This window comes from Anthonomus grandis, chromosome 9 (genome assembly GCF_022605725.1).
Source record: "Anthonomus grandis grandis chromosome 9, icAntGran1.3, whole genome shotgun sequence".
In the NCBI taxonomy this organism is placed as follows: Eukaryota; Metazoa; Arthropoda; class Insecta; order Coleoptera; family Curculionidae; genus Anthonomus; species Anthonomus grandis.
Window position 1 is genome coordinate 30,364,085 of NC_065554.1, and position 14,356 is coordinate 30,378,440.

Below are 14,356 nucleotides of genomic sequence, written 5' to 3' on the forward strand. Positions count from 1 at the left end.
TTATTTTGTTAAAACTTAAATATTCTTTATTTAAAAACACATAAAATAAAATACAAAAATACCTCTTAACTTAGAGACAAACAACAGAAATTAACATAATTTTCGCTTACACCTAAGAACAACACAGAACACTTTTAAGTGGTTTTAATTTTTTTCGAGTTAGACACTAATTCCCTTTCATATTCCTCTGGATGTTTGGCCCTCATATGTCCCGTCAAGCCGCTGCTGCTAGCGTATCGATGACCACAAACTGTGCATAAAAATGACCATTTCCAGCTGTCCTCTCGCTCTTCTATTGTTGGCTTCGTCGGAGTGATATGATGTATTTTTTTCAGGTGAGTGTTTAATATACTTGATTGCCTGAAGTCCCTATCGCAATATTTACAGTTATAAGGTTTTTCACCGGTGTGAACTCTTAGGTGACGCTCTTTACCCTCTAGCCTACAAAAAAAAAAACGAAACATTAAATACTAAGTTTATGTGTTGAGTGATCCAATTACGTGGTGAATCTTTTTAGGCAAATGTGGCACTGCAGTTTCTTAAAGTCGCCATGTATTTTCAAGTGTCTGTTTAGTAAGGATTTATTGCTGCAGATTTTTGAACATGTTTTACATTTATAAGTAGGTCTAGGTTGGCCTGTTGGATCATTATTATCGCTGTTAACAGGGTTGGTGTTATTAATTTCCTCATTGTTTTCACAGCTGGATAAGGATTCTTCTTCTGTGGGAAGATTTTCAACCTCAAATTCCTTGAGCAGTTCATCATTAAAGATGCAAATTACTTTATCATCATTATCAGTCTCAGCCCTTTGGGTTTCTTTAATTTTTTGAAGCTTCAATTGGGTTTCATGGACGGTGATTTGGAATAGGTGGCATGATAAAAGCCTTTTTAAACAAGTTTGGCAGATTTTTTGAGGCAACCCATCCGAAGGTTCGACCTAACAAACACATTAAAAAAAATATTTTAAATTTATGGAAGTTTATTGCTTACCTGTAAAGATGTAGACTCAAAAAGTAGGGAAGCTATTGAGTCTTTTTTGGTCACCTTACCCGATATGTTTACTATCGCAAATAAAGATGTTAAATTCGCGTCAGACGTCATGCATGTCCTACAAAAATCCGACATGCTTCTTAATAATACTGAAGAATCCATTGTTTATTTAATTTTAAATTTCAAATAGAAAACTTATTTGCAATTTGTATATAAAAAAAAGTTACAGCACCCGGCAGGGGTTAAGTATACATAACCTCATAAATGTTATTATTTCAGCGTTGCCACTATTACAGTATTTCTCTAGGGCAGGGTAAAAATTCAAGCAAAAGGGAATTCATAGTTATTATTATTATTAACATAGAAGTAAACCAGTTGGTTAAGTTTGATTTAAGGGCAAGAATATTAATTAAAAAATTACATAGGTGAGGATTATTTGGAGAATTAAATTATTAAGTGTGGCAATACTGTCACAAAAAATGTTAGGTTAGGTTTTTATTTCTTTTTTATACTTTATTATAAATAATAAACATTTTTTTAAAATATTGATACATTAACGAAGCCATTTTTTAACAATTAAAGAATGACCTCAAGTGAGTTAAATGTAAATGACTTGTCAGAAAGATGTAGAACATGTATGGCTGCCAAAGGAATAACTTCCCTGTTTTCCTTACTAAGCATATCGGGAAAAGAAGAACCCTTGGACTCTATATTGTTTAAGTGCACTTCTTTACAGGTAAAGAACAACAAATAGACAATTTTTATTTCTATCATAAACCTTAATTCTAGGTTAAATCAACAGATCAGCTACCACACAATATATGCAACAGTTGCCTAGAAAAGTTAATATATTGCCACCTTTTTCGAGACCTATGTTTGGAGACACATTCAAAATTTCTACTGGTTCTAAAAAATCAAACTGAAACTATTAATAATCTAATTCCTAGTGATTTTGCCACAGGAGATCCTGAAAAGGATGTCAAGAGTGACTTGCTATTAACTTCAGTATTAGAGGCAGATACTGAAACTTTGGACTGTGATAATAATGTCAAGGAAGAAACTAACAAAAGTGATTTTATATGCAAAATTTGCCTTAAGGAATGTAGTTCAAAATATACTTTAAACAGGCATATGAAAGTGCATGGAGATTGTAAGGAACTGGAATGTTATATTTGCCACCGAAAATTTTCAAGGTAGAGTTTATGATTAATAAATCTTTTTTTTAAGATTTCATTTTAGGCAAGCCGATGTACGACGTCATTTGGTCGTACATACAAAAGAAAAGCCCTACTTTTGTGATAGTTGTGGAAAATGTTTTACACAAATAGGAACCTTGGCTATCCATAAGCGGAAAATTCATAATATTTCTATAACCACAGATAAAAAAAAGGGAAAAAAGACATTTTTATGTTCAATTTGTGGCCAATTTTTTGGATTTAGTTCGACATTAAAATTACATATGAGAAGGCATATTGGTCACAAGCCTTTTCAATGCAATTATTGTAATCTTAGGTGAGTGTGATATTCATTCATCTATTGCAATTTCATTTATAATAATCTAATTCACAATAAGGTTTGTCTCAAATGCTCGACTCACCGCGCACAAGAGAAGTCACTCTGGGGAACGACCGTTTTGTTGTGAACTGTGTAATGCTAATTTTTCCCATGCAACTGCATTAACCAGACATCTGAAATCACATAGAAATGAAAGACCACACCAATGTCAGTACTGTGAAAAATGCTTCTGTTTACCGTCTGAATTGAACATACATTTGAGGTAAATACATATGAAGAGTACAGGGAAAAAACGTGCAAAGTCAGTATTTTATAAAAATTAAGATAATACATTTATGTGTTTCCTTTTAAAGAATGTTTTCATATAAGCAATTAATACCGGCAAGAAACACACTGTGTCACTGGATATGTGCAGTTTTTAAATAACTATGCAGGGAAAGAACGTGCAATGTCATCGCGATACTAGATAAAAACGTGGTAAGTCAGGAAAAAACGTGTTGGGTTGAGAAAATTATATTGTTTTTTTAAGCTCGTAGGTCAGTCTGCCGATTATTTTAACTGAGTGAACATGGCGAGTGACACTAGTGGTGACGAATTAGATAAAAAAATATGTGGACTATCTAAAAAACGTAAAATAACTCGTCGTATGTCTGATGTTTCAAAAAAAATACGCTTACAGAGCCATGAAGTAGGGCCAGACTGTCATTGTACGCGATTTCAGTGCTTTGAAAAAGTTTTACCTAATGAACGGGCTAAAATTATTATTATTATTTGTTTTTATTATTATTTGGAGGGATCAGTACACCCTGACTCCCTGCCACATTTATTTACAGTAATTTTATAAAAAGAAAAATTATGTACGAACAAAAAAAAATATATATATTATTACACTGTATCTATCTTAAATTAACGCCTAGGTGTTCATAACACACCTGTGTGCGCTGTTGTTTCAAAAAAAAGTTGGTTCTATTTTCCGAATTATAATAAACTTGCTTAACTAACCTTAAAACTATTGTGATAAATCCTGCTCTCGATTTGATTTTTTTTGTCCTAGTTTTAAATGAAATATTTTTGTCCTTTTAGTCCTAAACACCTACGTCTCTCAACAATTGCTATATTGCAATTATATACAAGTATAAAAACTAACTATCCTACATTAGAAAACAGTGGCAAAATCTTGGTAATGGTTATGAACATACTTATTGCATTCCTTGCTAAATTTTGATTTATTTTTTAATTTTTTTAATGTGCAAGGCAGAAGATTATAGGTTTTTGGTGCTAAGTATACAAAGAATTTTAAATTTATATTTTTTAAACTGCTAGGAATGTATAAATTATCTCTAGCCCTTGATCTTGTATTATGGATATGATTTATATGGTTTCTTATGTGAGTTTTAAAATGAATATATGTACATATTGTTGTAATGTATAATGTCCTTATATTAGTTGCTTGTTCTGTAAAAAGTTGATTTGTAGGGAAAAGCCTTGATTTGTTAAAAATAGTCTTCAAGATATATTTATGGACAATAGTTAATTTATATAAAGCATTGTTATATAATCCTCCCCATACTAAAATACCATATCTTAAAATTGACTCAGTGAGTGATTTATATATTATAATAAGTTCCTTAATATTTAGAAACGTTCTAAGTATATAAAATGTATAAATCAATTTTTTTAGTTTATTTGCCAGATAATCTGCATGTACATGCCATTTGAGATTCTGATCCACATATATCCCGAGATACTTAGTATGAGCTGTTTCCTTGATCTGATTATATCTATCAATAGAAAACTGAGAAAATTGGGTCTATTTGCTGCAGTTAGTGAAAAGGCAATGTAGTTGGTTTTGGTGACATTTAGACTTAGCTTAAATGTTTCCAGCCAATTTTTTACTTGATTAAGGCCTTCTATGGCATACTGCTTTGTTTGATCCCAGTCTGTACCATTAAAAAGTAATGCTGTGTCGTCTGCGTATGAAATAATTTCTCCATTATTAAGTTTTGTTTTAAGGAGAGAGTTTAAGTAAATTATAAACAGAACCGGGCCTAACACTGTGCCTTGCGGGACTCCTATCTGTATTACCTCTTCTTTGCTTAAAGTATTATTTATTTTAACAACTTGTCGTCTATTTTTTAAGTAATTCTTCATTAGAGTTATTGCAGTTCCTCTTACCCCATAACGTTCCAAAACTTCAAACAGTTTGTTATGTGGAACAGTATCAAATGCCTTAGCGAGATCTATGAAAACACCAAGGCACTTTCTGCTCTGGTTAAGATGATTAGTGACTGCTGAAGTGAGTTTGTGTAATGCATCGGAAGTACTACAACCTGGTAAAAACCCATATTGATTTTCAGCCAAAATGTTATTAGTGACAAAGAAGCTCAATAATCTGTCTTTCAGACTTTTTTCAAATATTTTTGCGAAGCAAGTTATTAAGCTTATCGGCCGGTAATTAGTGACAACATTTTTGGGACCTGATTTATGAATCGGAGTGACAACTGTTAATTTAAAGCTTGAAGGTATATGTCCAGTCTTATAGATTTGATTTATGATGTGAATAAGTGGCTCTAGAATTTCTATGTGTGTTTGTTTAATCAGATTAGCCGATATACCATCAAAACCTGGGGAACTTTTATTTTTAAGGTTGTTAATGTGTTTTATTAATTAATCATTTTAATGAGTTAGGTTCTTGGGACGAACAAAGTGCCTATCTGTGTGGCCTTATTCTTCTAAGTCCTGTTTTGCAACGAAGAAATCGTCGCCCAGAAGAAGAAAGTCACTTCCGGCAGGCTAGTTACTTTTGTAAGGTAAGAGTGCTACGTAATGAAGGAACAGTCGACATTCCAGTATGCCTTAAAGCATTTTGTTCACTTCATGGAATTACACGAAGAAGAGTTCAGACTATTCACACTTCACTTCTAGTCAAAGGAGTTGCTCCTAAGGACAACAGGGGGAAACAATCCTATAAACATCATGCACTTAAAGAAGATATAAAAAACCGTGTTATTTCTCATATTCGTTCGTTTAAGGGTAGGTCTAGTCATTATAGCAATAAAAAGTCAAAGAAAATTTACTTACCTGAAGATTTGAACATTCGCAAAATGCACTCAATGTATAAATTAAAACATCCAGATAAATCTGTGTCTTACGAAACTTACAAACTATTTTTTCGACGGATTTTAATATCAGTTTTGGATATCCCCGCTCTGACACCTGTTCCAAGTGCGATGAATTCAATGCTAGATTAAAGTCGCTAAATTTAAGGCTTACCCAAAACATCACTTTGGAAATAAAAGAGTTCCTAAATCGCAAAATAAGAAAGCTTACATTAGAGAAAGAACTTCATAAGAAAAAAACAGAAGCCTTTTATGTTAGGAGGAGACAAGCTCGACTTCAAAGTAGGAAATCAATAAAGATAGAAGCGGTGGCCATGGACTACCAAAAAAACTTTTTCAACAGTCCCGAACATAACGACTAATGACGTCTATTATAAGCGTCAATTATCTTTTTATTCTTTTAACATCCATAGACTTTCGGATGCTGATTCAGTTATTTTATACCTATTCAGAAGAAGTAGCTAAGAAGGGTTCTAATGAGGTATGTTCTTTTTTAGAAGATTATGTTACTCATCATCTTCCTAGTAGCGTTAAGATTTTAATAATTTTTTGCGACTCTTGTGGAGGACAAAATAAGAACTTTACAGTGTTTCGCTATTTGCACTACCTGGTCCACCAAAAAAAGAGGTTTCAAACTATCAAAGTTGTATTTCCGATTAGGGGCCACTCATTTATGGAGTGTGACAAAAATATGGGTATAATTAACTGCAAATCCAAGATCGAACTACCTTCAGACTGGGTTCGGGTTTTCAAGGAAGCTAGAGTTAAACCAACACCTTATAAAATAGAAGAAGTTAACGACTGGAGTGCATTTTTGTCTCCTTTGTATGCAAAGAAGTGTCCGTTTTTGAGTCGACCAATAAGAGAGTTGGAAGTCACTGTGAATCATCCAAGAATGATTCTTCATCGTGAAACCTATAATGGATCTTGGACTACTTCCATCGTAACTAAACCAGTCTCCAAACTCATACGAGGCCCATCTTTATCTGAAAAGGAGTTTCACTATCCATCACGAGCTTATAATGGTAAGTTTGTTTTGTAATTCCTTTAAATAATAGTGTTTTTGTTAATAAAATATTTTTTTAGGTAAAATTCCTATTTCAAAAGAAAAGTACAAAGATCTACAGCAACTGAAAAAATTTTGTGACGAGAGCACGTTTTCCTTTTACGACAATCTTCCTGTACTACCCGCAAAGAAAATCCCTAAAATGAACAGAAGAGAAAAGCCCGTTAAAACAACAAAAAATAAGCGCTAAACACCAATATAGTAAATACGGTAACATTTAAAACAAAGTGACTTTGCTTGCTTTTTTTTTTTTTTGTACTTTGGTTGATTTTGTAATAAAATTTAAAAAACTAATTGATATTTTTTAATTTCATTACATAATTTAAAAAGCTAGTATACGGTATAATACTTGTTTCCAAAATCAAAATTTTAAAAAATTTATAGCGTTTTCAAATTTAAAATTTTATTTTCTCAAATTCAATTAATAGTGACTTTGCACGTTTTTTCCCTGTAGTCTTCATATTATATATTTGAGGTGTTAGGACTCTCAGCTACAGCAGTTCAAACAAAGAATTAAAATATTCTTATTAAAATAAATATTTGAAGACACTGTTATTAAGGACACTGGCATAACATCTTTTACCTGCTTAGTTAATATGTTTTAAATGATCATTTAAAAAAAATTAATAGTGTTTTATAAGTGTAGTGCCCAATTTCAAGTTTTTTCTTGATATGACTTTGATTTTTAACAAGTAAAAAATGCTTTGCCTATTTCCTATAAATAAACATTTGGTGGCCTAAGACTCAAGCTAGTTCTGACTCTTAGATCAAAAAACATAATAAAACTATTTATAAAATACTTAATAATTCGCAAAAATGTAATGCAAATTTTCTGCTTAATATTAATACAAGAATTTTTTTTTGTATAATTCCAGGCAACATACAGGAGAACGACCGTTATCTTGTGAGATATGTGATAAAAAATTCGCTTGTCCCAGGATTTTAAGGCAACACATTAAAATTCATACAGAGGAGAAGCCACATGTGTGTAAAATATGTGGAAAAAGTTTTAGAAGGGGCCATCATTTAAAGTACCACACCCAAACCCATATAAAAGTTAATTAAAATGCTGAAATACCCAAAATGGTTGTTTCATTGTCCATGGGAGTAGGATTAAGGGAATCTTAAATTTCAGAACAAAATCAACTATTTGTTAATTAATCTTTAATCTTATCTGTACATAATATACTGCTATTATAATAATACAACCTAAAAAAATACCAAAATAAAGTATACCAGACCTGTCCCATTACAACAGCCCTCTCAAGGTAATTGAAGGCGAATATACATATTTTCTCAAACACTAATCAAATAATTGAACTAAATAATCAACTATTTACTCCATACAATAAAAATCACTTAAACAGACATTAAAAAACAATATTTTGCCATTTTATAACAAGATACAACCTATAAAAGTGTTCTTATTTAGTCACTATACATATATCACAAACCTTTTAAATGATTCTCTTTTTTTTGTAGGTTCTATAATACATTTGGCATAGACCAAGTGTGAATTAGTTTCTACCCACATTCAAGCTGAATCAAGTTTATTTAATTACATGCCTTGGATATCACACAATTCACACTTGCATGGAAGATATTTTTTTAATATAAAGTTCAATGCCGTTCTCAATATGAGAATCTAAACCTGGATCTGAAATGTGTTGTGATTTAACGTTTACTTACATTTAATGTGTTACCCTATTTGGATAATATTTTTTTTACAAGACAATAACGTAATTATTTAGGTCAATTTTGGCAGTTTAAATGATATGAAAGAGATGTCATTTTTTCTTCAAACGATTTGCTATCCATTCTAGACCTTGGTATAACCTGAAACAAAAATTCAGACCATTATAAATTTTCTATTACTCAATTACATGTAAAAATTAAAACATTTATATGACATATCAAAACATAATTTAAGAGTTAATACTAGAAGTGAATAATACTATACATCAATGACATATGCATTGACAAATTCCGTGAATTCATAGAAAGAAGTTGAAATATTTGAAAAAGATTTAGATAGCCAAAACAATGCTCCTGCTCTCATAGAACTCAAAACTATCAATAAATTACAAAAGTATGTTTTTCAACTGTGTTCCTAACTTATTTATTTTGCTCTTAAATGAGTAGAAACTGGATAGATTATCAGGAAAAAAAAAGACTTGTAATAAAAGATTCCAGTTTGGTTAGTTTCATTCCTATACACCCATTACAGAATAAAATTCAACATAGATCAAACTTAAAGTGAAAATCATTCGTACCCATATAAGTGGAAGAGATCTGGCACAAAAAAAAAATTATTACATTAATGCAAAGTTTAGTAATGAAGAATTTAGTTTTTTGGATGACATCACTTTACATATGCAAAGCAAACTTTCCACTCATGTATAATTTGTTGTTTAATATAGACTGGTTCTCCGTCTTGCAGTCTTCTGACGTTGACAGCGCTTGCAAGGAACTTTACAAAAGACTTGATTCAGCTTTCGCTGCTTCAGCACCTTTAAAACAACGAAGACGACGGCGATTTCCAGTGTGGTTTTCGAAACAAATTATTTCTAATATCTTTAAGAAGGAAAAACCATATCGTGATTATAGATCCTCTCCAACTGAATTTAATTTTTCCAGATACAACAGGCTTCGTCAGACAGTAAAATCTCAAGCCCGTGAGGCCTATAACTCATTTGTGAGGAGAACATTGTCACTGATCCCTCATCGTTTTGGTCTTTTGTTAGAGCTAAGAAAAGTCACTCTTCACTTCCGTCTATCATGTGCGATGCCAATGGTAATTCTTTTCAAGGAACAGAAAATATTGTGCCAGCTTTTTCAGAATGCCTATAAAGATCCAATCAACCTCGTAGAAACCTAGCCTCCTTCTAATTCCTCAGACCTCATTGACATTCTTCCATCAATTACCACTGAGGAAATTATTGCTGCTAGTCGGAGGCTAAAAAACAAGTTGACAGCCGGTCCAGACGGTGTTCCAAGTTTTGTGGCTAAAGACTGCATGTTTGTCAGCCTTTATGTCATATTTTTAACCTTATTTTTAAAACTGGCAAATTTCCAGCCGTCTGGAAATGTGCTAAAGTAATACCAATTGACAAAAAAGACGATATAAACAGAATCGACAACTACCGACCTATCTCCATACTTTGCAATTTTTCCAAAACTTTTGAAACTATTCTTTATAACAGAATTCTTCCCCAAGTTCAATCACTACTCTCTATAGATCAGCACGGTTTTATTCCTAAAAGGTCGTGCATCACTAACCTCTGTAATGTGACTTATTTTATTTCTTCAGCCCTCGATAGAAAAAGTCAGGTTGATATGATGTATACTGATTTCAGTAAGGCTTTCGATCAGATAAATCATAGCATTCTGCTGGAAAAATTGAACAAGCAATTCAACTTCTCAGAAAGGCTAATTTCGTTGCTTTCGTCATACCTTATTGACCGTCTACAGTTTGTTGAGGTAGTTGCAGATCTAATACCTTTGTTTCAACTTCTGGAGTCCCACAGGGATCCAATCTTGGCCCACTTCTTTTTATCTTTTATATTAATGATCTTATAGAATTGATTTCCTGCCTTAGACTAGCTTATGCTGATGATCTGAAAATATTCTGGTGTATCAATAGTATCTTGGACTGCTTGTTCTTACAGAGTAACTTGGATCTAATCAGGGGGTGGTGCAGTCGAAATCAGTTATGTCTTAACATCTCGAAATGCTGTGTGATCTCCTTTCACCGAACCAAGGATCCTGTTTTGTTTAATTACAATATAGACAATCAAATCCTCTGTAGAAGTACTTCTATTAAAGATCTAGGAGTTGTATTCGACGATAGGCTCACATTTGTGCCACATATTGAACAGACGGTGACCTCCTCGTTGAAACTTCTGGGTTTTGTCATTCGAAATAGCCGACACTTTAACAACTCAAACTCAATAAAACTATTGTACTTTTCCTTTGTTAGATCAAGACTGGAATACGGTTCCTTGGTGTGGTGTCCTTTCTATGAATGCCATGTTGGCTACAAATGTAAAGTTTCTTATGTTTCCTTAGGAGACATGATCATGATCTGATGTTAGGTAGATTTAATCTGCAATCTCTGGCCATGAGGAGAACAATTCATTTTGTAACATTCTTATGGAAGTTGCGGTCAATAATCAAATAAATTCTCCTCCTCTCTTGAACGATATTCTAATTCATGTCCCACGATTTGCTTCTATACAGTTTTATAGTAGTTATAGTAGTACAGTTTTATAGTAGTTATACTTTGCTTGACATACAGTGGTGGCCAACTAATTAGAAACAGTGTGAATAAATTAATAAAAATCATAAATCTTATTTCTCGCCCATTGTCGTAACTAACATTTACCTTTAATATTACCATAAATTTAGTGGATTTTTCTTCACATATATACTTTTAAAAAAAAGTTAATTTTTTATACAAATATTGAATTGGACAACTAATTAGAAACCAAAGAATTATCAATTTAAAAAATAAAAATAGGAACTCTCAACTCTAAATAAATCAATATTTTGTAGCAAATCCCTTATTTTCAATGACAGCTCTACATCTCCTGGACATTAACTCCACCAGATGTTGACATCTCGCTAGTGGTATCGATTTCCACGCCTGCTCTGCTTCTTCCGCCAGATCTTTAAGGTTTTTAATATTTTTATGTTCTAAAAGTTTTTTCAGGTCTCTCCAGAGAGTCTCAATGGGATTGCGATCCGGACTACATAAGGGCCAATCAAGTACATCAACATGGTTATCGTCAAACCATTTTTTTACAGACTTGGCCGTGTGCTTGGGATCATTGTCTTGTTGCAAAACCCAAGACACCGGCATAGTTTCATCAGCAAACGGCAACATGCGGTTCTCCATAATATCTTTATATTTTTCTTGGTCAAGAATACCGTCAATTTTCACTAATGGACCACGCCACGAAAAACATCTCCAAAATTTTATATTTCCACCTCCATGTTTGACTGTGCTGGTTGTATACTTCGGATTATTTTCCGCACCCCTTGGTCTTCTCACAAATATTCTACCATCACTACCAATGCGATTTATTTTTGTCTCATCAGACCATAATAATTTTTTCCACTCTTTTATGGTCCAATTAATATGGTCCTTAGCGAATTTTAATCTAGCCTGGCGATTTTTCTTCTTTAGCAGTGGTTTCTTGCGGGATACTCGTCCTAAATAGGTTGGCCTCATTAAGTCGTCGTCTTATGGTTCGTGATGATATCGCGATAGCTGGAGAAAGTTCTTCTTTAATCTGGTTGGAGGTTAAAAATGGATTCATTTTAGGCATTTGAACAATAGTTTCATCAGTTCGTTGGCTGGTTAGATCTTCTCTTGCGTGGAATATTTTCGTACGTTTTATGTTCTTTTATGTGTTTCAGAGCATAGAAAACCATTTTTTTTGAACATTTTAGGTGGTCAGCTATTTTACTGTATTATTCGTAAGTCGCAAAAATTATTTTACGCATTGACGGATCACAATTTTTTTTTACTCCCATTTTAAACTGTGGAAGACACAAAGACAAGGCTTGTAGATACAAAAAACACAAATTGTTACATTGGTAACAATTTCAATTACATATCAACAATTTCAATTATAACAAACCTTTGTCAATTCAATAACAATTGTATTGACAAAGGTTTGAAATAAACTATACGCGCGTTTATTTTCGTCGTTTCTAAGTAGATGTCCAACTGTGTTATATTAAACTATAAATTTTGTTTATATTCTGCATTCCCTATAAATTTCTTAGTGGAATGTCTATAAATAAATTATATATTGCTGTTGTGATGAACAATCAAAATTTTACAATAAGTTGGTTTTAATTTATTTTAAAGAACTGAATGAAACATTGAATAAGGTATTTTTTTTAAATTGTTTCTAATTAGTTAGCCACTACTGTATTTGTCTGCTCCATAAAGGATCTAGTTTTGCCTCTGACAAACCAACAGTTACTATAATTCCTTTTCTCTTCCTTTTTTCCCTTGTCCCATGAATCCCTTTCTTTGTTCATTCTAATGTTAATTTACATCTCCTTTAATTTTGATATATACATGATGTTACTATAGTAATTTAAGTTTTCCTTATTTTTCTTTCTTTTGGTTATTTAATTTATAGTAATTTAATACTTGTGTACACTTTCAAAACATTAATTGTAGATTTTCCTGTTGGAAAAAAAACTGCTAAATAAATATGTGGAATCTAACTATCAAATTTGCTTGGAAGTAGAACAGTTACAATTCACTATTAGACAAAAAGATTGGAAAACCAACAGTCAAGAAAGGAATGATTTTTCTTGAATGAAGCTTAGACGAAATATAATTGCATAATTTTTCTTGATGTAAATCATGAGAAATAATTTTGCTTGTAAATCCACCAAATTCTAATTATAAATAAATCCTTACCCTTCTCCTGTGAGTGCACAACAGCTCTGTATATGCCACTGATGTTTTTTAATCGATGTCAAATCTAACTCTTTGGAAATTTCCGAGGCGGTCATTGATCCTTTGACATCTTGTTTGTTGGCATAAACCAAAACTCCTGCTTTCGATAACTCTTCATGGGATAACATTTTGTAAAGTTCTTCTCTTATCACTGTTAGTCTTTCTCGATCTGTTGAATCTACTACTACTATCACAAACTCGGTATTTGTGTAATATGTACTCCATGCAGCCCTGAGAGATTGCTGGCCCCCCAAATCCCACATAATAAAATGAATATTTCTCCACACGACTTCCTCTACATTGGATCCTATTGTGGGACTTGTATGGACCACTTCGTTCATAAGGAATTGATATAAAATTGTGGTTTTGCCTGCATTATCCAGGCCAACAATTACTATTTTGTGTTCTGGAACAGAAACATGAAAATTACATTTTAAAGTGCCTATTACTTAGAGAGATGTTTAAGTGTTACATGTATACAAAAACCATATTGCAAGCCATTAAAAACAAATAAAACATTGATATATTTATACAGTCAAGGTCTGTGATATACATTCTAAGCTTACCAGACAATGTTAAGCTTCCTTATGTAATTTTTAAGGCTGTTTAATATGATTTATGCTGAGTTTGTGTGCTTACCATCATTTCCAAATAAACTCCACAATTTGGCAAATAAAAGTCCCATAATGCTTAAAAACGTCCGTCTTTGTCCAGAAATATGTTACTAATTGCAAAATAATCAAATAATATCCTCACTATACTAACAAAAACATTGTCCTCGGGCTACGATATCACAGCGATTTCACTATGTTTTTAATAGGAACGTATTAATTAATCAAGCCAACGAAAGTATAATTCCGTACAATTAAATCGACTTCCTTAATATTTCACATTCCAGATTGGGTTCTATGCCATTGATAAAAGTTAATTGAAGGTTTTTTTCTTTTGTAGAGAGATTCTTTTGTGAAAGTGAAATTGGAGCTGTCAAAATCATATGGGTACAAACGTCAAATCTGTCAAAAATTACAAAGATTGACAATCTATTATCTACTGATTAGCTGCTAAATGTACTTAAAAAATCCAGTGTTGCAGTGATATGTTTTAGGTTAATAAAGTTATAGTTGATTATATTTTTTTAAATAGAAGACCCTGCATATTTGTACTATTTTGTGTTAGAAATTA

General features: G+C 32.3%; 3 protein-coding genes across 5 annotated transcripts; 1 reads left to right on the top strand and 2 right to left on the bottom strand.

The window, feature by feature from the left end:
* LOC126740123 (zinc finger protein 879-like) lies at nucleotides 1-1,236 on the bottom strand. The gene is made up of 3 exons (XM_050446040.1): nucleotides 991-1,236; nucleotides 501-937; nucleotides 1-441 (listed from the first exon to the last, which is right to left on the bottom strand). The coding sequence occupies exons 1-3, from the start codon at nucleotides 1,150-1,152 to the stop codon at nucleotides 135-137; spliced, it is 906 nt and encodes a 301-aa protein (XP_050301997.1). The 5' UTR covers nucleotides 1,153-1,236; the 3' UTR covers nucleotides 1-134.
* A 56-nt stretch (nucleotides 1,237-1,292) lies between these two features.
* Nucleotides 1,293-7,774, top strand: LOC126740121 (zinc finger protein 239-like). Of its 3 annotated transcripts, none has more exons than XM_050446036.1 (6): nucleotides 1,293-1,415; nucleotides 1,573-1,726; nucleotides 1,780-2,183; nucleotides 2,230-2,502; nucleotides 2,564-2,767; nucleotides 7,566-7,774. In XM_050446036.1, the coding sequence occupies exons 2-6, from the start codon at nucleotides 1,574-1,576 to the stop codon at nucleotides 7,753-7,755; spliced, it is 1,224 nt and encodes a 407-aa protein (XP_050301993.1). In that variant the 5' UTR covers nucleotides 1,293-1,415; nucleotide 1,573; the 3' UTR covers nucleotides 7,756-7,774. The 3 variants fall into 3 exon arrangements, with proteins under 3 accessions (XP_050301993.1, XP_050301995.1, XP_050301994.1); XM_050446038.1 differs by lacking the exon at nucleotides 1,293-1,415 and having other exon boundaries at nucleotides 1,478-1,726; nucleotides 1,780-1,893; nucleotides 1,952-2,183; XM_050446037.1 differs by lacking the exon at nucleotides 1,293-1,415 and having other exon boundaries at nucleotides 1,478-1,726.
* Nucleotides 7,775-7,837: 63 nt separating this feature from the next.
* LOC126740124 (ADP-ribosylation factor-like protein 5B) lies at nucleotides 7,838-14,163 on the bottom strand. Its single transcript, XM_050446041.1, has 3 exons — nucleotides 13,814-14,163; nucleotides 13,136-13,580; nucleotides 7,838-8,526 (listed from the first exon to the last, which is right to left on the bottom strand). Exons 1-3 carry the CDS (start codon nucleotides 13,857-13,859, stop codon nucleotides 8,478-8,480), a joined length of 540 nt encoding a protein of 179 aa, XP_050301998.1. The 5' UTR covers nucleotides 13,860-14,163; the 3' UTR covers nucleotides 7,838-8,477.
* Between the last annotated feature and the right edge of the window lie 193 nt (nucleotides 14,164-14,356).